The sequence below is a fragment of the Mytilus galloprovincialis genome, chromosome 7 (genome assembly GCF_965363235.1).
Source record: "Mytilus galloprovincialis chromosome 7, xbMytGall1.hap1.1, whole genome shotgun sequence".
Classification (NCBI taxonomy): domain Eukaryota; kingdom Metazoa; phylum Mollusca; class Bivalvia; order Mytilida; family Mytilidae; genus Mytilus; species Mytilus galloprovincialis.
The window spans coordinates 43316658-43341442 of record NC_134844.1 but is presented as its reverse complement, the minus strand read 5'-3'; the positions used below and the strand labels follow the sequence as shown (position 1 = coordinate 43341442).

Genomic DNA, 24785 nt, shown 5'->3' with positions numbered 1-24785 from the left:
GGGAATGGTTGCAGTCCCTCGAACAGATAGCTTGTAATAATCTGGTGACTTATGTGCTCCGGAGACTAGGTGCTTCAAAACTAGTTGTCTCATGAACTAGGTGCTTCAGAGACTAGTTGTCTCAGAGACTGGGTGTCTCAGAACTAGGTGTTTCAGGAACCTAGGATTTTTGAAGCTTATTCTTAAGTTTGATATAATTGTTTGTCAAATCAGTTGGGACCTCGGAGTCAGTGAAAGGATCAAGGATAAATTGAGGTTCTAGTTTTCAGACTACTTTTTGATACAAAGTTATTTGTGTAAATAGTGTTATTTCTTTATTAAGTTTCAAAGTTGGTCTTGTAGTTTTAAGTAAAGCCTCCAAGTTGTAGTTGGGTTTTTGAGTTAATTAAAAGATTGATATTGGAGTGTCTCAGATTCTGTGAAAACGGATACGAACATATAGTTCATAAGCCAAACACGTTACACTATGGTATTGTTCCCATAAACCTCAAGAACCTATAAAAGTTTAAAACCCATGTCTAACAGTTAATCATAAGTATAGCCAGACAACATAAAAGTGAAAACAGTGATACTTGTATAAATTCCGAAAGAGACTGTGTTCTAATTGGCCGAGAAAAAAATAATTTAAATTAAAGTTTCTGGCAATATATGTCATTGTATACTGCAATTAGATATTCACGCATTTGAAATTGTTTGACTTTATCATTAACAGCCCTTGTTGACTGGGTTATAGAACTACATGTATGGTGTTGCTTGTGACTGTTCCGCAAGTAATCTAAATTGCACGGACTATGTGGAAGGGATAAAATTGCAGTCGCGTGATAAAGTTAAATCCAAGTCCTTGTATAGAAAGTGTCCCGCTTTCTGTACGTTTTAGAACCGTAGCAACAACTCTGATAGGTGTGTAGGTAAAGTCTGCTCTATGGTCGGGTTGTTGTCGCTTTGACACATTCCCCATTTCTTTTCTCAATTTTAAAATTCTGCCTCTATCCAACACAACATCATTTCACTTTGAAGTTTGAATTTAAATTTAATTTTATTCCGATCGCCCGATCTTTAAAAACTTCATCATTGTATTAATTTATAACTTTTTATCGTCCATGAATTTTCGTAATATAATTGTTACTGAACGTTACACAACAAACAGCAATCATTCAAACAATGTATGATTATTTGAATCAAAAGCGATATATCATGGACACGAACTCCAAAGAGGACACCGATTAAAAATGACATGATAAATTCTGTTTGTATGCTTGTGATGAAAAGTTATTGCCTGTATGTACGTGGTAATTTTTCAATGATTTATTGTGATAAATTTGTAACATATTTTTATTTTTCATTTTAGGAAAAGATTTGCAAATTGAGGGCTTGAATTGTAAGATCTGTAAAATGGACAACTTTAGCAGCAAGGAAGCATGGAAGATCCACCATCTTACATTTCACAATTTAGAAGTAGTGGGGGTGTGTGAAGCTTGCTGTAAAATATTCCGATCTCACAGTGGATTAACTAATCATAATTTGTTATTTCATTCATCTGAAAGAGACAAATTTATTTGTAAAATGTGTGGAAAGCGATTTTTAAATGGAAGCAAACTTGCTATTCATCAAAGTGTGCACTCTTCTGAAAGACCATTTAAATGTGAATATTGTGAAACCTCGTATAAATATAAACACGATTTGCGAAAACACCAAGCCCAAAAACATAAATATTGATAAATGTTCTACAAACAATTTTGGATGCGAAAAAATAAGTATAATTCTTGTTTGCATAGTTATAAAGCTGAAGGTGTAACATCGTTTGCTTGTTCCAGTGTGTGTGTTTAAGTTTTTTGTATACATTGATCCTTATCCTTATCCTTGTTTTACTGCTCTGAAAGGTTTTTTTTTGTAAGTCATATTTTACTTCATCATGTTCTTTTAAACATGTATATCAGTTTTAAATAAGTTGTTTTGAGATATATTTGCACGTGGAAAATTCGATATCGTAATAACTAAGATATCGTTTCTCCCGTGTTCGAATCAACCGTTGAAAATGTATATCATATGTTGTAACTTGGATAAAACGTATATATGACGTGTTTGTTGAGTTTCGTGAAATAGTAATATCTAGGGAGTCGAAAATAATACAAAATCTTTTAAAATCACTCTTCAATCGATTAAGGCACTCCGGTTTCCTCTATGAAAAAAACTGACCGCAACGAAATAGCACAACTGTGTTGAAAGTGGCTTTAACAATCAATCAATCAATCAGTCGATTAACGCGACTGAATATTTAGTTTGTATTTTTCAAAAGCACAGTATGCCTTACTAATTTTTAAATGTCTTTTTTTTCACGCATCGTTGTAAATACAATAGAATTTGATGCGACTGTCATACAAGTGAGAGGTCTAGCTAGTTATAAAACCAGGTCTATATATAAAGAAAATGCCTGTACCAAGTCAGGAATATGACAGATGTTATCCATTCGTTTGGTGTGTTTTATATTTTGGTTTTGCCGTTTGATAGGGACTTTCCGTTTTGAAATTTCCTTGGATTTTTTATTTTGGCGATTTTATATTTTAAACTATGTTCAAAAGATGAATTGCAGTTTTAAGTCCGTTTGTTTCAAGGCCTTAATTGAAATGATCTCAAAAGTGGTTCAAATTATTTATATGCAAACTTTAACTTTATTTTTTTTCTGCGTGCTATCAAAATTTTGTGTTTATTTTTTTGGGATATTGGTATACAGTATTGATGTTCAATACAGATTTTGTATTTTTTGGCGTCAACGTTGAATTGATATTTTTAGCTATCCAACCTTGTATTACATTATGTTTTGTGTATATAAACTGATAAACTGAAGAAACTATGTGCATTTTTTTTTGGTGGTAAATTCATTTTGTTAATTAAATGGTTAAACTATGATTGATATTTTGAAAGAAACTTATTGTAAAAAAAAAGTATTTATTTTTACAATATTTGTATATAAATGTATTATAATAGCTTTATTTACAAGTATTAAACATTTCAAAGTTTAATAGTTTAAAAATCTCTTTACAATGAATGTTGTGTTGCAACCTCTGGGTGACTTCCTGTGAATAATGTCCGTCATTTATGATGTTATGAATGTAAGAAATATGAATGGATGCTATTTACAAGTCAACATATGTCAATGGATGACAATTTCATTAAACAATATATCAATGGGATAAAATATCTTTAAGGATATTAAATGCATTACTTCCCGCGGAAATCTTGACTATTAATTATGAATTGTCTGATAGATGTAAAATAAGCAGACTTACAGTTGTCTTTTGATACAAAGTGAAATTAATTGATAACAAAATAACATTTAAAAAAGAGGGTCGATTACTAAAATACTGCACCACGGTCCCAGGTTAGGGGGATGATATGGCGTCAGCAAGCATGTTTAAACCTGCCACATTCTTTATGTGTTTGTCCAAGTCAGGTGCTTGTAGTTCCAGTGGTAATTAAATACTTGTCGTTGGTTTCATGTCCGTCATATTGTCCAAGACAGGTGCCTGTAGTTCCAGTGGTAATTAAATACTTGTCGTTGGTTTCATGTCCGTCATATTGTCCAAGACAGGTGCCTGTAGTTCCAGTAGTAATTAAATACTTGTCGTTGGTTTCATGTCCGTCATATTTGTTTTTCATTAATTGTTTTGTTGTAAATTAGACCGTTAATGTGCTCAATTTCAATTATTTTTTATTTTTCATACAGGGGCTATTCATATCCGACTATACGGTATGAGTTTTCCCCATTGTTGAATGTCTTACGGTTGCCCATAATTACTTACATATGCATCCACTTCATTTGAACTTTGGTGGATATAGTTGGCAGTCATACCCTTACTCCTTACTTTCATATTGTGAAATATTTATATTAAGGAAATTGGGTGTTGACGGAAGCCTGATTTTACTAAGAATTTGTATACTTGGACAATTGAGAACTTGACTTAATGATTCAAACTTTTCTTTTAATACTTGGTTGGGTAAAAAAATGTAATGTTTATTGAATTACAAACTTGTTTAAAGTTAAAAAGTTCTCATCATATTATTGAACATAAGTTATCGTTGACAATAGAGTAGTTTATCATTCATACATACATGATTTTCGTTTTCGAATAGAATGATTCCTCTATGATTTTGTCATTTTCATAAATTTCCTGTTTACGAAAATTTAAATTTTACGAAAAACTAAGGATTTTCTTATCCCAGGCATAGATTACCTTAGCCGTATTTGGCACAACTTTTTGGAATTTTGGATCCTCAATGCTCTTCAACTTTGTACTTGTTTGGCTTTATAAATATTTTGATATGAGCGTCACTGATGAGTCTTATGTAGACGAAACGCGCGTCTGGCGTACTAAATTATAATCCTGGTACCTTTGATAACTATTATCATGCTTATATTGATGTTTTTATTTACAGGTACAGACAACAAACTGTTGGCAAAGGTACAGAATAACAATGAGCAGAAGGACAAGACAAGTAAGATATTTTTTTCGTATTTACAGTTTAGATTGTGGTATCCATATTATAAAACGTTAACATATATCAGCAACTGTTCCTGTGTTTGCATTATTAAAGCAATGGTGAACAGTTTGAAATATAAACACATTATTAATAAAAATCATTATAAAAGAAACATTAGCTTCTATACATGTACCTAAAGAAATCCCTAGAGCATATAATTATGTAACAAAAATATAGTTTAAAGAGATATTGTCAAAACAAAGCACTGATAGTCCTTTTCTGTTGTTGTCTTTTTCAATTATTAAAAAAATTAAGCTTTGGTAATAAATCAAGAGAATTATGTCTCAATGTGCATCGGATGTAGTAAAATTGGTTCCATTAGTTTGCTTATGGTGTAATACTACTACTGATTTTGCAATATTAGTCTTTGTTAAATTTGCATTTCCCAAACATTGTGCATAATTTATATTTGTTTCAAATTAAGAAATAATTGGCATGCGTAACGTTTTATTTGTCTGTATTGGACAAAAGAAAACTTTACTCTTGCCAATTATTTCTTAATTTGAAACAAATATAAATTATGGACAAAACTTCACATTACATTTCATTGCATATAACAAAATACCATCACTAGCAGTCCAAAATATTCGACAGAAAAACCAAATATAATGTTGCTTTGAAATACCCAAGATATAGTTTTATGTCAAACATGTTTTTTTTACTGCAATGAAATGTAGTATTCATGAATACAGCTGTCAAATTCAAGGAAATATTTCTTTTCGACCCTTTTCTGTTTGCAACTGGATGTTACGTACTACGATTTGGTGGTATATCATCATATTATCATTTCGTAACAAACCCTAAGTCAGTTAGTTTTTTAAATACAAGACATAAGACATGATACCCAAGTAGTTGAACTCCGCACGTAGCAGGTGCTTTTGATTCCAATCTACGATTGAGAGTTTTCCTGCTGAAAAATAGTGGCTTTCACCAGGTACTTCTTCTTTCTCCACACAAATGGCCGCCACGATAATGCCAAGAGTTTTGAAAGTGACGGTAGACAACAGCAATCAATCAATTAATCACCCGTTTTATCTTTCAGATACACAAAAGAAACACTGTGACAACTCTACAATGCAATTGAACGTTACCAAAATAGCAGCTCAAACATTTGCATGTAAAATTTGTGTAAAATCATTCAAAACAAGACAACAATGGCAACGCCATCACATGTCGTTACATAAACGGGAATACGTTTCCGTTTGCCTTGAATGCTGCAAAGCCTTCAAATCAGCAGGGGGAGCACAAGAACACAGATTGATGTACCACCCAACACCAGAAGACAAGTTTTTTACGTGCAACGTGTGTGGGAAAAAACATAGTACTGCAAACAAATTACGGATTCACAAACGAGTACATTCCGATGATAAACCTTATCTCTGCACTGTGTGTGATAGATCATATAAACACAAGAAGGATCTAGACCATCATATTTGCACTGTAGTGTTTAAAGATTGATCATATTAGAACCATAAATGCAACCTGTTTACATAGGACTCAAGCCAGTGTTGACTGTTTGCATGCTTTTTTTCACTTGTTTATTTAAATTTGTATTTTAATTCAGCGCAATTGTAAATATATTAAAAAAAAGTTTGTTGAATAGTGAGTGTTTTGTACAAATGTAGTAATGCACATGCAGAGGATATTCTATACAACTGGTTATATGTGGGTATGTAACGAACATCGAAATACTATTATTGTAATGGTTTGTCATTGACGACCGGAGTTCCTTACTGCATTATCAAGCACCATATCTGATGAAAATTAATGTTTATCTGTTATTCTGGTACACGTATTCCATTGTTTATCCGCGATATACACATCCTGTTGTTGTTGAACTGAGAACCAACACGATAGTTGAATACGATTCCAAGTTTGCTGATTATTATTAAAACAAAACTAATGAAAGTACTAGTAAATTAATAAAAATAAATAATTGGATAGACAATTTGAGATTGAAATTGTACTTACTGCTAGTAAATTTGTAGAAATTGAACAAAATGGTCTTAAAATATTTTAAAAGTAGATTAATTTTCTTTTTCATCATTTAATTGCTTAATTACTTATATCCACTTCGTTTGAACTTTGGTGGGTAGTTCTCTCATTTGGTATCTTTACAGAATGTTCGATTGAAGAAACGTTTTTTTTTAGTATATTATTATAAGTATTTGCTTATTTGGAATTATATTCTAATGTCGAACGACACATTTGCAAGCTCTGTAAAAAGATATAATTCTGTATATGATGTTTCTCGATTATTAGACCTCATTTGCTGTTTATATCAATGCTGTCTCAATATGTGTATTTATGTATCTAGATTATAAGTGTTACATTTAGTTTTGGGAAAAGGTTATTCATTTTATAAAAGTTTCTCAGTATAAATAAAAGTAGAAAACATTCTTGATTTTAGTTTATTTAGGTATACAAATATATCTTTAGAATAGTATTAAAGGTAATTGTATATTTCGATTTCTGTAACATTTTGTTGGCTTACATATAAAGTTTCTACATCAACAGACGCTCGGCATTTATGAACAAACGCCAAAAACAGATTATTCTTTAAACAGTTATGGTAGAACTCATTGTCTCATTCTTTTCATTTATAGATGTTGGGAAGTTGATCAGTTCCAGTTTACAAAGTGGAAGTGATGCACCCATTATTTGTCCTGTATGCTTCTACAGTGCCAAGAATATGCCGAGTTTGAGTCGACATTTGAGATGCAAACATAGATGGTCAGGGGATATACAGTGTTCTGAATGTGGAAAAAAATATCAATCCACGGGTGGTTTACATAACCATATCAAAATGGCTCATGGGAACTCTACCTTGTACACGTGCGATATTTGTGGCAAAACACTATTTACCAAGTACAATCTAATGGTTCACAAGAGATACCATTCTGACGAGAGACCATTTGAATGCACGGCTTGTCATGCTCGGTTTAGACATAACAAAGATTTGAAGAAACATACTAATTGCTGTATAGAAAGATCGGTAGTTTGCAGCGTTTGTCATGCTCGGTTTCAGACAGTACCGGAACTTGTTGAACATTCTAGATCATGTTTAGTTCATAAAACATAAATTTAAAATTGTGGTATAAATGTTTTAACTTTTAGTTAGTAGATAAAATTTGTATAGAACTGCAAACCTTAGTTTGAACTTTAGCGTTCTCTAGTTAGTTTTTGTATATTTTAAGTAATGAAAGTACATTGTACCACACAGTAAAATACATATAAGTACTGTTTCATTTTACTGCATATTTCTATATAAGAGACTTTTTTTTTGTTTTTCGTTTATAATGTAGTAGAGGTAAAAAGTTTAACTGTTTTTTTTATTACGAAGAGTAAGACTTATGTAAATAAACGGCATTTAACATTTGATTGTTTTTTTCCTTCAAATTACCCAAATATTATATCGCGGGGTTTATATTTTGGTATCAGTAACAATTATCTTGTTGAAGGAAGGATAAAGAATTTTTGCCAAAAAAAAAAAGCCCAAAACATTCTGATTCAAACATAGCAGTCTCTTAAAGTGAAATCACCAGTTGTGATGCTAGAATTTTTAATTGGCAACTTATTTGTTACGTAAGGATGTTGTATTTTAAACTGACCATATGTATTCTTATTGGAATTATTGGACTTCTTACAATAGCTTCTAAACAAACTTTACGTTTGGTATATAAAGCCCCTTTATTGAATACTATTAATTCAAAATTTGGTTACTATAATGTAGTAAGGAGATATAGTATAATTTCCTATGAGAAGACAAAAATACAGGAGCCTGTAATTCAGTGGTTGTCGTTTGTTTATGTGTTACATATTTGTTTTTCGTTCATTTTTTGTACATATATAAAACCGTTTGTTTTCTCGTTTGAATTTTTTCCATTGTCATTTCGGGGTCTTTTATAGCTGACTATGCGGTATGGGCTTTGCTCATTGTTGAAGGCCATACGTTGACCATTATTTGTTAATTTCTGTGTCATTTAGGTCTCTTGTGGAGAGTTGTCTCATTGGCAATCATACCACATCCTTTTATATATATATATATATATATATATATATATATATATATATATATATATATATATATATATATATATATATATATATATATACAATGACCTCCATCATGACAAACCTATAAAATGCCAGACACGACAACATGGGAAACAGATTCAAAGACAAAACCAACGGCCTATTTTATGTCAAAACAGTAAACAAAGACAAATATGATAGATAGCAACCAACGATAATTGCATCTATCCAAATGAATTTGAAATAAAAGGATACTACAGATTTATATAAGTCTGCTTTTATCTTGATCTACATCTAGAATTTGACAGTTAGTGTCTGTTGAGAAGTATAAACCTTATGATAAAAGAGATGATTTAATTTTCTAAATTCTCCATTTCTATGTAGCAATAGTCTAACAGCGCCTATACAGGAGAATACTGTTATATCTCCCAGTTGATACATGTACGATATACTCTAGGGCTTGTGTTTCTCTCAAACTCCGAACTTTATTTTGGCCTTTATAACATTTTTATTCGAGGGTCGATAATGAGTCTTCTTTTGTAGACGAAACACGAATCGATCAGAATTTTAAAACTTCATCTTGATATCTATGATGAGTGTATTCCTCAAATGATTTCTTCGAAAGAGAGTTATTGCTTACAATGACACTATTTCATTCTAGATATTAATTTGAAGCCATCCATTGGTACGTTTTATGGACGCCTCTATGATTTGATTGACCTTTGTCGAATATATGTGTCTCAGTTGACCACGGATGTGTTGCAGATACAGATTACTTTAGCTGTAAATAGCAAAACGTTTATGAATGTTTGGTCCCTAATGCTCTTCAACTTTGTACTTTGGTCTTTTTAACACGTTTTGATTCGAACGTCACTGATGAGTCTTTTGTAGACGAAATGCACGTCTGGCGCAAAAAAAAAAAAATTGCAATCATGATATTTATGATGATTGATAAAACAACCAATTTTTGGGAGACAAAATATGAATGTCTCTTTATCCACATTATTTTTTTATTATTTTCTGACGAACTGCAAAGATACACTGTTTAGGGGAATAACTTTATTGTAAACTTGAAAACGTGATCATGATTTCAAGAAAATGTTATACTGGTTTTAGAAAGAAATCGTTATGGATATAAAATAACCTATTGGTCAAACATGTTGCTTATTTAAGCTCTGCATACAATTGTAAATTTTATGAAGTAATAACATTTATGCCACAAGATGCAACATGTTTTTGTCTATCTTTTTTTTTTGTCCACGGAAAACTAAATTATTTTTTAAAATTGAATTTAATATTTAAAATTTGATTGCAGCCCAACCACACAAATCAAGAGGCAGAATATTCTTCAACAAATGGAAAGCTTCAGTATTTCTTCTCAATAAACCAATGTTATCGCTTAAGGAATTCAACAATATCGACCTTTTGAAGGGCTATGGTAAGTATATATTTACAATAAGTATTTCAACCAAGCTTTACCCATCAATGTATGTCAAAACAAGAGACCACACTCATCATCGTTATTATAAACGTATTAATTTCTTAGTCAAGGATTTCTAAGAGAAATCAAATGAATTATAATCAATATTTGAATAAAGAGTCTTTGTGAAGAATTAGAGATATGAAACCCAATATTACGAAGAAAGCAGACTGACTGAAAGTTTTTTGTCAAAGGTAATACCCACACTTTTACATCCCTTCACATCACTTCACAAGAACACCTTAATTGCAGCGCCACTGTATATTTCTATTATTAGAAACTAACGGAATTTCGGTTTTTATCAGATCTTCAACTTTGAACTTCTCACTAGGTTGGCCTCCGATATTGCCAAAGAGACAATTTGCGGCATACGCATCAGGTTTAACAAAATTGGTACCTTTAATTCTTTTTATCCGGAAGGGGATATATTACAAAAACAGTTCAATACTTATATACACCATTTAAAACTGACAAATTAGTGTTCTCAGCATGTCTATCTCTCATCGTTTTGATGAGTGCCAATTGATATGGTCGCATATGCCTCAATGGCATGATAAATTTTATTTACTATAACAAAACAAATCTAACATTTTTGTTAACATATATATTTTTTGTTTACTATTTGTTTTTCAGTTTTGAGGACTGTTTTATCTTGTAGTTGTAACATTTGCAATTGACATACTAGAGTATATATGTTTTCGGCAAATTTGCTTTCAGCCTGTTAAACAGCTTAGCATACCTCGTCATTCCTATACTTATACCATTAAGTTTATATTTTAGGTCCCCCTTCTACTGGAATGATCAGCATTGATAGACGCTGGAGTTTTGAACAGCTAGAGAAAGTCCTTATTGATTGCTACCCTAATCATCCACTTAAACTAGTTGGTTTCCGGTATGCCAAGTGCAAACAAGGGGCTCAACGACAACTTGAAATTATTCGTCCATTATCTGTGCATCATCTTCAACTAGAAATCCGTAGAGGGAAAGTATACCTGATACCAAACCGAGAAATGCCTTATGTAAAGGTAAATAGATTTCATCCTTATTTGCCTGATCAACGGTCAGAATAAACTATTCCGTTGCTCCGGTACATCGTCCCCGTTAACACGTGTTATTGTCTTCTCTGGACAGAAACATACCTAACAAAGATGTCTCTTATAAGGAACAGAGAACTCGGTAGGCTAGTGGTCTAAGTAGTCCAACTAATGAATAACTAGCTTGTCAACACTTCAGACAAGTTTTTGGGATACGATTGCTTTCAAGCAATATGTAGACTTTTACCATTTACTCAGGGCCATGCCCTTACGTCAACCGTTTTATTCTAAACATTGAGGAACCTCTCAGATTCGTAAGATTGTCTTGCTTTAAAAGGTAAAACAAACAAAAGGATTGAATTTAAACAACTGTCCTATAATTATAAAAAAGAAGATGTGGTATGATTGCCAATGAGACAACTATACACAAGAGACCAAAATGACACATACATTAACAACTATAGGTCACAGTACGGCCTTCAACAATGAGCAAAGCCCTTACCACATAGTTAGCTCTTCTCATAATCTTCATGTTTCGATATTTCCCTGGCCTTATATGCGTGTTTTTAACAACACGGAAAATCAGAATTAAGCAGTATTTATATTTACTGTTTTTTTATAAATGTAGAAACACGTCAGAGGGAATTCCCCAGTTTTGATAAAAGGCGAGGGTTCTCTGAATTCCGATAAATGATCTTTTTCTGTAATATAAGAACTGAGGTGGAGTTTTTCTTATATGTCACCGTTACGAAACTGATATTTGATATTGTACTTCCATAAAGAAATTTGGAATTAATTTGAAACGCATGAGATCATTTCTATGTCTGTCTGCTATTGATGGTTATTGTTGTTGCATAATTTTAAATTATATGCATCATTTAAATTAAAATAAATGTAGGTCCCAACGTAAAGGTCTAACTAGAACACCCCTTCAGCCGAAATGGAGTCTTTCATATTATCGCTTCGAGTTGTCTCCCTTATACTACCGTCAATTCTGAATCAAAATACGACGATACGTCGAGAAATATTAACTCGTTCTGTCGATAGACGTCGTATTATATTAAAAGCGATTACAATTTAAACAGAGGAATGTGTACGGAAAGGAGTCATGTCCACTGACCCAAAGGATATTAAAATTTAAGGAGTTAAAAATGGGATTCCTCCTAGAATTCACATAGGAAAATAGCCGATAAGGTACGAAGTGAAAAACCTCTCTCTCTCAGTGACTGCTGTGGAAAGTAAACTTGGAATTGATAAAACAAAAATAACACTACTTACACTATTCATACACTTGTATCGATGATTAGCTATTTTTAAAGTTGAATAACTATTCAGATTACGTAAATTACATTTTACATGTGCAGTTGAATTATTTTTGAAAATAATACTAATAGTACATATATCAATGAAAATATTGGCAATCGTATCCCTCAGAGCAATCATGCTATTTGGTTAATACAGTTACCACTGACGAAATCAGTTATCAATACTAGCACCCCTGTTAGTATGGTATTTTTTAGAATGAAACAAAGAATTGGTACAGTTGGGATCCTTTTTAACCTCTCTAAAATGAATTTTGACAGAAATTGTCATATTAACTACTTTTGAACAGTTGTTAGAGCAGTTCTTCTGACACCATTAGAAAAGTTTCTTACAAAAGCTGTTTACCTTAAATTGAGTTCTTACAAAGAATGGTTTTGGACACTTCAAGTCTACCAGAATCTATTGTGACCGTTTCCCCTAGAGCAGATACTTTCTGAGAATCAGTCTCCTAAACAGTGAAATATTTTATAAACACGTGTGTTGCTGACTTTTACTTGCTAGCATCTGTCAACTTATCAATGATTATTGAGGACGAATTACTCATCTTACTTCTTCCTAAATGTAACAGTAAACTACTATTGATTGATGTATATTCGTGGATACCAATTTTCGAGCACAAAATGTATTTACAATATAATGGAATTTGATGCGACTGTCATACAAGTGAGAGGTTTAGCTAGCTATAAAACCATGTTCAATCCACCATTTTCTACATAAGAAAATGCCTGTACCAAGTCAGGAATATGACAGTTGTTATCCATTCGTTTGATGTGTTTGTACTTTTGATTTTGCCTTTTGATTTTGGACTTTCCTTTTTGAATTTTCCTCGGAGTTCAGTATTTTTGTGTTTTTACTTTTGATTATTCGAAAGCTTGCCTGCACATCTATAGAAAATATGTATTTGATGCAAATTTCAATTCGTCGTTTATGAACAAATAGAAAAGAATTCGCATGTTTTTTGTATTGCACATGTTATAATTGTGATTGTGGTTAATGTCTGCATCATAAGTATTTGGAGTCTTGCTGAGTTGTAAATATTGCACTTAGATATGTTGCAATACTATCAGGTTGCACTATTAAATATATATTAGATAGATTGAAGTCAAATTAAAATCGATTAAACACTTTTTAATAGGAAACAATAATCTTTTTGAAGAACACGATGGTATCCGCATCAAACGAAGTTGTGAAGATCATATCCTAATTTTATTCTGTGTGATTTCGACGAGAACAAATTTCAAACAGTACACTTTTGTTTATTCTTTCCTGTATATGCGGAAACCAAGATATGTATATGATCAACCCCGTTTCAGAACTATCTTAGTCCTCTAGCTTGCACCGGTTGAGTTATTCAGATTTTTTTTTTATCTTCTTTAAGTATTATGATAATTACATCCGTGAACAATTATTGTCAAATTCTTCAAGTGCAAGTTTGAATAGCATCTATATACATTGTAGCGTTTGAAATTTCCTAGTTTATTGTAGAGATCAAAGACATAAAATTCTTCAATCAACAAACAATTGTACAAATAACAGGTACACAAATAAACGTTTGCTTTATTTCAACTTGTACAAATTCAGTATCATGTTTCCCTGCTTCCAAGTTGAGCAAACGGTCATGTGGATTTTTCTTTTCGCGTAACAGTTCATTTTGAAATCCTATTCGCGGAACGCGTTTAAAACTATCGATTTCTTAATTTTTTTTTAGAGACAATGATTTAGATTTTAACAACTAAATGTTCAAGTGTTGGATAAACAATATATAAAATTTATTTGTACTCGCTACGAAACAGGTGAAAAGCTCAGGAGAGCCGAGCTTTTCGTCCTGTTTTAAAAGCTCATACAATAAATATTATATATATGTATTCAATACGGTATGCAATACAGTAAATTAAAAGCAGCCGTTCTTAAAAACAATTGTTATGAAAACCATCTAAGACATTGTACTTAATAAAATAGATGAAATCAAAAGGGTTAACTGATTAACCTGACGATATTTTCACGTTTTTCCTCAATTATTCTATGTTTTCTTTACTAAAATTTAAAACGGAGTGAAATCAGAAAATACAAGTTTAAAAACCTACATCCCGCTATTATACATACATTGTCTTCAATTTTTAAAGCCAGGACAATACTTTTAACCATCATCATCATCATATTATAATATTTAAAATTTTGAGATGCTAAATTTTACTAGGAAACCAACATATTGACTTTGTTATTGATACTTTTATTGATACGGGGAACATGGCTTGACTTCTTTATTTGATATCTTAAAAAATATATCAGAAGCTGAAAGAATTGTTACGTTATTGTTTTAAATCAACTGGGATGGTGATGTCCGAATCATTCTATCAAAATTTGTACGGATGCCAACACAAGTTGGTTTAACATTATGGAATATCTGTGTAAAAGAGGGACGAAAGATATCAGAGGGACAGTCAAACTCATAATTCGAAAATAAACTGACAACATCATGGCCTAAAAATGAAAAGGACAAACAGATAAACAATAGTACACATGACACAACATAGAAAACTAAGGAATAAACAACACGAACCCCACCAACACCTAGGGGTGATCTGAGATGTCCACAGATATAGATAATTTTGTGTTAACAATTCCATCTTATTTCCACCGAATGAGACTTTTCACCCGTTTGACTTGCCTGAGTAACATGGCGGGTGCAACATGTGAAACAGGAACTGGTTCCCCTTGTAGAGTGAATAAGTCCGCCCCATGCAGTGTAGGTGGGGTCGTGTGGGTCAATCTTTAGCGATTTCTTTTGTAGTTTGTCCTGAATTTATTCATCTTTATTGTAGTTTTATGGGATTTTTTTGCCATGGCGTTGTGTGTTTTTCTTCGACTCGGGAGTTTGGCATGTCTCCTAAATATCATCCTACTCGTTTTTACAAACCGAGTATTTTTGATAATTTTATAAGCTTTTTATATGTAAGGTCACAGTAGTGTGAAAGCTAAAACAATTATATACACAACGGTATTTCCTGGGTTGACTTCAATCATCTATCATTGGCAGACTATTCTTTTCATTATGTTCTCTATAGTTCCTGCAAACTGGTTTTGCTGAGACACTTTTTAAGTTAAAACAGTTCCTTTTATCACAGTCTAATGTATTAATGAATTATACGTTGAATAAAGATTTACAAATAAAACGTTCTCATGGTTCCATAGACTAGAGATTGATATTTATCTTACCTCCTATACATTTCCAGGAATATGATTGGTTAAAAGCGTCCGCGTGCAAACCGTGTATATTTGATATTAGGTTAGTAGGGAGGCGGGGCTTATCTCATACACGGTTAGTAGTGGAGTTACGTCCCTTTATATTCCTTATTAGGTAAGAAGGGGGCGGGGCTTATTTCATACACGGTTAGTAATGGTGTTATGTCCCTTTGTAAAAAACAAAACGGTACTGAGAAAAAATCTTAAAAGTTCCAACAGACGAAGAAATTGATGATTAAGATTGAAACAAATTCATAAAACACATTTAAACCTTACAAGTCGTTATTGTTGGCATCTGTTTTTGTAGGATGAATGGAAGTATTTTCTTAGCGCTAACAGTATTGAAGACTTGCTCGTTTTGAGAATCACTAGTCTTAATTTCACACGTTAAGATAGTCGGTAAGATAAATTCGTTACATAGTGTGCTAGTGACGTAATACGGTATATATGGGGTCAGTAAATTCCATATGGGGATTCGAGCTTCGCTCTCACCCCATATGGAATTTACTGACCCCATATATACCGTATTAGGTCACTAGCACACTATGTAACTAATAGAATCAATTTATGCAGCTGGTCAATGTATTTCATACAATGAAGAATCAAAGAGAAAAAGTTATTTGTACTATTTGAACGCTATGAATTCAGATACATTTGTAATCCATTGAAAACAATGCATAGTATAGGCACATAATCATTTCGATGTTTAGTTTAGACGTATGTTTGAATCTTCTAGGGAAGCATGTAAATAAAAGAGACGGATATTTAGAAACATGTCACGAATTGTGAAGATATTCATCAAGCTTAATGGTAATTGTTTCCTGTGTTGTATTTCAAATATTTATAATTTTATTCATTATGACCATTTTTCATTTATTTCAGGTACACGAAGCAAAAGAACATGGCCCAAAAGAGAAATAAAAGATGATATTGAACTCCTGTCGTTGGAATATTCGAAACAAGAAAGAAAAGACACAGCTCCAACTGAACCAGATATTGTAAAAAATTTGGAGGGCATGTTTGGAAAATATCTTCCCTGACTTTGAATTATTTTAAAATAATGGTCTGCCTTTCGTATAGTTTATATAATCAAGAACATCTATGATACAACAAAGTTTGACAATATATGGCAGTTTTACATTTTATGAAAAGATTCCAGAATGTTAAAATTAATCAAATGAAGAATTATATTTTCAGAGTTTTTGTAAATAATATATATGTAGATAATTTTATGTAACTGTAGTTATATGGTAAAATGTATGTTTATAATTTTGATTCGAATTAAAAAAAGGTTTTCTATATATCTTTTATCTTTTCATTGATCAAAATAAATAGGCGGCCAATTGAGATGAAAAATAAACCACTGTAAATCTTAACCACATGTTCATTTGTCTGTCCTTATTACGTAACCCACTGAGTACGTTTTTTTTTTAAATATTAGTTGTACTTTAGGAAACTCATAGAATATGAATATTCATAAATGGGTGTTGATGGACGTAGAAATGAGACCTTAAAAATTAAAGCACTTCGACAATGTCAGTTTATAAAATAACATCTATAGTTAATTTACCAAACATCGACTATATGAATACCTTAAACCCTTATCACGAGTATGGCTATTTTATAATAATAAGCATCTCCTACTATCTGCACATTACCTACTATATGATTCAAAAAAGTATTAAGTGAAAACCATTACAAAACAGTAAATTAAAATCTCAGATGAACAAAGTAGATAATGTATATCAATAAATCTGAAACATCAGTGGCGAAAAAAAATAGTTTTTGTACTTTTAAAAGAGAATCTTGGGAACTGATTTTGAGAAATCTAATTACGATTTTCATCGGAAAATGCATGTCCCAATTTAAGAATATGACAGTTGTTTTCGGTCGTTCCGTTGGTTGGTATAGTCTACATTTTGAATTTGTCAGTTTGTATGGACTTTCATCATATTGAATTGACCTTGGAGTTCGTTATAATTGCATGAGACAATGTAACGTTTTCTTGTTATTTATATATTGATATCTTATTTTGGATTGATAGCTGTTTATCGTATTCAATTTGTGTCAAAACAATGAATATTCAGGACAAAAATATGATAACGTTACTTATCAATCATCCAACTGTTTATATAACTCTGCTGAACTCTTAATAAATTGAATATCACGGTTTTGTAAAGTCAAATACGTTTACCTGGCTAAAGAAACCTTGACTCGGAGATATCACCTACGTCATAATGAATGAACCGACGTTGATAAATTTGACCCGAACTTATAAAATCATCTTCCGGTTAGCTGGCAAAACAAAGAAAACAGTTGTTTACATCATGCAAGATACGCAAATACAACCCCATGCATCGAATTTCCGGTTTCATATTTGTTTTTGTTCAATATCAGAAGCTCTATACAATATGAATAGTTATCAAAGATACCAGGATTATAATTTATTACGCCAGACGCGCGTTACGTCTACATAAGACTCATCAGTGACGCTCAGATCAAAATAGTTATAAAACCAAACAAGTAAAAGTTGATGAGCATTTAAGACCCTTACTTAAAAATAGTTGTGCCAAAGACGGCTAAGGGAATGTATTCCTGGGATAAGAAAATCCTGTTTTTTTTCGAAAAATTGAAAGTTTTGTAACAGAAAATTGGCAAAACGTCGATATTTGTTTAACTCTTTTTGAAATCGTTCTCGGTGTTCACTCGACAAAATGTTTTACAAAAATGTGATTGACAGCTGATATTTTACCATTACATAGCGATATCCTGCGCAGGCAACGTAATAATTGGTACATTAATGAAGAACCTTCATTGTATTAGACCTATATACCTAGCCGAATTTTCAACTTGTTAAATCTCAAAGAAATATAGATCTGACTCAAACTATGGAAATTAAAGATTAAAACAGCGAATTTATTTGAATTTCTCCTCTTCGAAGTGGATGATTCCTTTTTAAAATGGTACTGGATAAATTAACCAGGTTTTTATAGGCAAACAGATTTATTTGGCTTTCACTGTTTACGTAGATTTGATTACAGAATGGAGTGGGATACGATTTTGCACCATTAGAGAATGTTCAGTGTTCAGATAAAAATTCGCCGAGCGTTTGAAATATTTGGAATTTAATTGTCGAGAGTGGAGAAATATCGTATTGTACGAAATTTGATTGTACATTGTTTCTCTAATGATGTAAGGACGATATGCAGTCAAACGTACCCATCTTTTTCAATGATCTTTAAAATTGTGTGTTCTTTATATATGACGTCATCACACATGGTCGACTTTTTTTCGTGACGTGACACTAGTAAATTTAGAGAAAAGCAAGACATTTTACGTCAGAATTGGATTTTGACTAATGAATTACTGAGATCAAACAAACTATAAGTAGATAAGATAAAAAAAGTCTAGTTTAACTTACACAATATGTTTGTGCCTAAATTTACAATTGACAAGTTACATGTACTCTTAGATCTTTGGATAGCAGAAAAGTTGTTGACGCTACCCCTTTCATGTATTTGTATTGCACTTTGATTTGTAATAAACGATTCATGAGATTTGCACATTGGTAATATACTTCGGCTGTCATATTATACCATTATTGCTCATCTTAACTAACTTTGATTTTGGTTTTTACAAAGCAATTATTGTTCTGCTGATAGTATTTCTCGCTTCTACTTTCTTTCATAATAATTTGTATGAATGCTTTAAAATTCTAACATATAACATGCAAAAATTTGATATCATATAAAAATAGGTCAAGAAAAGTTGAAATGGTTTTGAAAGCTCATACCAATCATGCTAGTCTAAAATTCATGTTGCTGTTTGACAATTGACTTTAGTTTAATTTATATTTAATTGTAGATTACCAACTTTCCAGACAACACAACAATTCGTCACAAATAAATAAGAAGAATATCTTCTGCCTACCACGTTCATCTCAAATAACAATACCTATCCCTCGGAAAGATAAAAGAGCGTTTCTTACCAAGTCTGGGTTAGCGGTTAAAGTACAAATTAGTCACACAATGACATCAGAACAGATAAAGAAGATAGTTCAAGACAAGTTTGGTAGCTTCTTCGATCAGCCTTTCCAGTACACATTTTTAAGGTCAGTAGTTTATACTGTCATTGGGACCATTCGTGCTTTACTTTTACAATGTAGCAGCACATAGATTGGCTGATAAGGCTGTCATTGAATATACATCCCTTTTTTCATGGACTGTTTTAAAGATCATGATTGTTATAGTACTTGATTGTATTGGAGTTTCTGTTTAACTGTTATAGTTCTGCTGTTACAATGTAGCAGCACATTGATTGAATGATCAGGCTGTCAATGAATAAATGTCCCTTTTTTAAAACTGTTTTAAAGATCATGATTGTTATTTTCCTTGATTTTATTGGAGTTTCTGATATTTCTTGTTTTTATACTGTTATAGTTCTGGTGAGATAAATAGTATTTGAGTATAGTACCAACATTTATTTTTGTTTAAGATCATCCCCGTTTTGAGTTTGAATTTGTGCTGCTCAGTCCATTATTAATTTTATTATGTAGTGTTTTGTAAACTTGGTTTTGTAATTGCCGTCTATCATTTGTTTCCATGCCAGTGTTAGTTTCTCTCGATTTACGTGTTCTGATTATCCCGTTGGAATCTTCCGCTTCTTTTTTGTCATTGCAGTGTTAGAAAATTCACAATCATGGATAAAACGTATTTAACATTGTCTTATTCTATATATTTTATCAGCAATGTGTATGTGATATTCATTATGACTAAATCAGGTTATTATTTTATTTTTTTCTTATTCTCTTGCTTTTTTTCCCTCTTCATTAGATACTTAGATAGTTATTGAATATATGTGTCTTATTCCCGATTGTGCTAAACAAAGCATGCTACAGGAGATTCTTTAATTTGTTTATTGGGTGTTTTTATCGTTTCTTGATCGATTAAAAAAAGAACACCGTTAAATTACTTATCTTCAAGTAATGTATTTCTAAATGATTTTATATCTCACTCGTTATGTTTTGAGATTTATATTTTAAAAAATTGCATGTTTATTAATAGCACAACAGGAACAACTAAGAGTAAGCGTCTTCATCGCGCCAAAGACATCTACCCTAACTTTGTAGCCAATGGGAGAGACCTAAACGGAATAGCCACACGGGACAACATATATATGATGTCACTGTGTGAGCTGAAGGTAAGACATACTATAACATTATGAGAATGGTTTCTGACCCCGATTTGCTTTTCGCTTAATCGACTTATAGCTATTGAACAGCGGCATATTACTGTTGCATTTATATTTTAATACTGAGTAAATAGATGATGATCCAAATATCCTGTTACCTAGTGAATTGCTGGTAAAATAATGACGATAAGTAAAAATGCTAATATATATATCATTGAGAGTGAACTGATGGTTTGACGATGACGATAGTCAAACATGTCAATGTTTATAGAATAATTCGTAAATGCATTAAATGTCACCCTTTGAGCTGATGGAAAGAAAAAAAAATAATAACTAGATATATCAGTGCATGTATATGTACCATAATCGTAGAGTGATCGTTTCACGTAATTACGTTTCAAATGCTTATTTAAGTAAATACAGATATTTTGATAAATAATGCCATACATTTAAATGATGGTAACACGTAACTTCGATTAAAATACCTGTACTGAGCTGTATTGGATCAACTTCCGGTACAATGTGGACCAATAATTATCACCATCTTATTTAATGAGTATACATTCTACATGTGCATCTAAGGAAGTATTTAATAGAGTGTTTTTTCCAAGAACTCACTAAAGGATAACCTTCGCCTTGCAAAAACGATTAGTGCTTTGATCGAAGTTCATTCGATTATATTCCATTCACGATATGATTAACTATGATTAAATTATTTGATGGACATCCTTTAAAAAGATTTTTGGCGTCAAACATAACAAATATCGATACTTACGCCATCATGATAACTAATATTTCTCTCCAAAACTTTCCAAAATGTATCAAATCGTTTTTATTTAGCAATGATATAAACAATGACTCCTATCAAGTCCCCTGCTTTATGTATGCTGCACATTAAACATTTATACTATTCTTCTATGTACAATAACGCAATATATCGGCAGTGTCCGATACTTCTTTTCTATTTCAGGGAGGAGCCTCGATATGCATGATATGTACGATACTTCTTTTCTATTTCAGGGAGGAGCCTTTTCAGTTATATTTGGAGGCCCAAAAGAATGATACTCATATCAGCCACACATCATGCCATGCGATTAATTTTATCCAGTGGTTTAATTTAAGTATGGCTAATGTACTGAGAATGGACAGTTTAAGTGCTTTAACGTGTATGTTCAAGACCGTATGAGTATTTGGACCGTACGCGTACGGTCTGACTGATATATTAAGAAGTTGGTCAAGCTTATTAGATACAAATGTATATAACAGATCAACATGACTATATCTCCAATTAATATAAAAAGGTCAACAGCATTTGACATAAAAACTTAATATTTTAACTATTTAAAAAGATCACGCTTATTTAATCTGTTAATCTCCTGTATTTTGCAGGCCGGTAATTCATTAATTGCAGCTCAGTATGCTCATTGAAATTGAAGTTATCGGAAGTAAACATAATGTGGGAGGACAAGTTTTAGAATATTTATGAACTTTACAAAAGAAATGCATACGCAAAGGAACATGCATTAACAAAACATGTAAATGTAAAAAATGCGACGTTCTTATTAGAAGCAAGTGTCACCTTCGGCCAGAGTAACAAAATAGAATTCACGGATATACAATTAAGCAAATATTTAATTTCAATTGTTCGCTTATTCACTTTATCATCGGCCATCTATTTTGTAATAATAACAATTTGTATAACTAAAAGTAAAGATTTTGATAAATGTTTGTTTAAATTTAACCGATATGATCCCAAAACGTATGATCAGCTGGACCGTACGCGTATACTCATACGGTCCGACCGTACGCGTATGGTCGGATCGTACGTGTATGGTCGAACCGTACGAGTATGCGTATACGGTCCGGACCGTGCGCGTACGGTCCACAAACTCATATGGTTTGGAACATGTATATATATTTTCTAATATGTCAAAATTCTTGTGGCTATTCAACAGATTCCTAGCCAATATTGTATAAAAATCAAAATTAAATTGTTACTGGAATACATTTATATATTTGTATTGTTTATAGCATAATGTTTAAATAAATATTTACTAGTTTACTCATAAATTTTAAAGATTTTGTACTTTATTTGAAAATAGGGTTACTAAAAAGTACTTAGTAGTGTTCGGCATTTTAGATTGTTTTTTAATTTGTATTAAGTACAAATTGGAGAAACACGTCATATCCAGTAATGTCGGATTGACATTTTTATCAGATAAATTCTCAAATTTCTGACATAAAAATCGCCTTCTTGTGTTGTCATTTAAAGACTTGTTGGTACATATATCTACAAGTTTTACTCAACCAGGAGTAAATGTGTTTAATTCAGTTGCATGAACTTCCAGAAAACAATTTTTACAACCACTATAAAAGTAACAAAACTTATAAACCATTTTGGAAATCTCAATTTTGAAAGAAAAATCATCTTATAATCATTACAACCTCAAGTTTTTTAAAATCATCACTATAATTATACGAGCACATTTGCTTACTATGTTTTCAAATCATGATACATGCTGACTTCATAAGAGAACCTCTTAGAAAGAGAGATAAGAAGTATACAATATCAGTCAACTTTACTTTCCGCTATATAGATTATATTCTCTCACTAAATAATCCACAATTTGGTGACTATGTTGAACGAATCTATACCATTGAACTAGAGATAAAGGATACAAATAAGTAAAATCACAAAAAAACTGAACTGAACTGAAGGAAAATTTCAAACGGAAAGTCCCTAATCAAATGGGAAAATCAAATGATAAAACACATCATCCAACTGACATATTCCTGACTTGGTACAGGGATTTTCAAATGTAGAAAATGTTGGACTGAACCTGGTTTTAGAGCGCTAAACCGCTCACGGGTAACAACACGAACACCACCAAAACTGGGGATGATTTCAGGTGCTGCTCCACTTGTGACACCCGTCGCATTATTCATTTTATTACAAAGCCGTTAAATAGTCTAATTCGGTAGGTCATATTCGTGAAAAGGGAATAGGATTGTACGACATAAGGAACATATCCGATATCATTCGTATTACGGATATTCCATAACGGTCAACCAACTCGTGATGGCGTCCGTAAAATCTCTTTTTTCGAAAAGTTTTGTTTTCATCCGACCTTCATAGTCGATTTCTTGATGTTTATCCTAATCAAAGAGGGACGAAAGATACTAAAAGGACAGTCAAACTCATAAATCTAAAACAAACTGACAACGCCTTGGCTAAAAATGAAAAAGACAAAAAACCAACAGCACACACGACACAACATAGATTACTAAAGAATAAACAACAAGAACCCCACCAAAAAACTAGGGGTGATCTCAGGTGCTCCGGAAGGGTAAGCAGGTCCTGCTCCACATGTGGCACCCGTCGTGTTGCTTATAAAAAATAAAAACACAAAAATACTGAACTTAGAGGAAGATCAATTGGGAAAGTCCATAATCACATGGCAAAATCAAATAACAAAACGCATCAAAAACGAATGGACAAAACCTGTCATATTCCTGACTTGGTACAGGCATTTTCAAATGTAGAAAATGTGATATGTGATAACAAATCCGGTAAATAGTCTAATTCGGTCGGTCACATTCATGAAAGGGAAGGGAATTGTAGTTACAACGCAAGGAACATATCCGGTATCATTTGTGAAACGGTTATTCCATAACGGTCAACCAACTATTGATGGCGTCCGTAAAATTTACGAAGGGATGATTACAACTTCACCATTTGGAACTCTTGGTTTAATAGCTTCCTTGTGAGCAGCAACCCTCTATCAAGAAAATCATGATAGGTAATGCAAGCAAGGGAATATCGTATCAATTGGGAGATATATACCCCGTATGCAGGTGCTGCTGGAATGTTGCTACTTAGAAATGGAAAGTTCACACTGAAATCATCTCTTTTATCGTAAAGTTTTGTTTTCAACCCTCAT

At 32.2% G+C, this 24785-nt stretch overlaps 1 protein-coding gene across 3 annotated transcripts in view; it reads left to right on the top strand.

The window, feature by feature from the left end:
* Window positions 1-22248, top strand: part of LOC143083055 (uncharacterized) — a 174971-nt gene extending 152723 nt beyond the window's left edge. The window contains exons 5-7 of one of the 3 annotated variants that reach the window (XM_076259200.1): window positions 19519-19765; window positions 20718-20853; window positions 21865-22248. In XM_076259200.1, the coding sequence (XP_076115315.1) occupies window positions 19519-19765; window positions 20718-20853; window positions 21865-21906 (425 nt within the window). In that variant the 3' untranslated portion in view covers window positions 21907-22248. Of the gene's footprint in view, window positions 1-7145; window positions 7919-9889; window positions 10013-10834; window positions 11080-16536; window positions 16956-19518; window positions 19766-20717; window positions 20854-21864 lie in introns of those variants that run through there. The other 2 variants (XM_076259201.1, XM_076259196.1) reach the window with 2 other exon arrangements.
* The last annotated feature ends 2537 nt before the right edge of the window (window positions 22249-24785 follow it).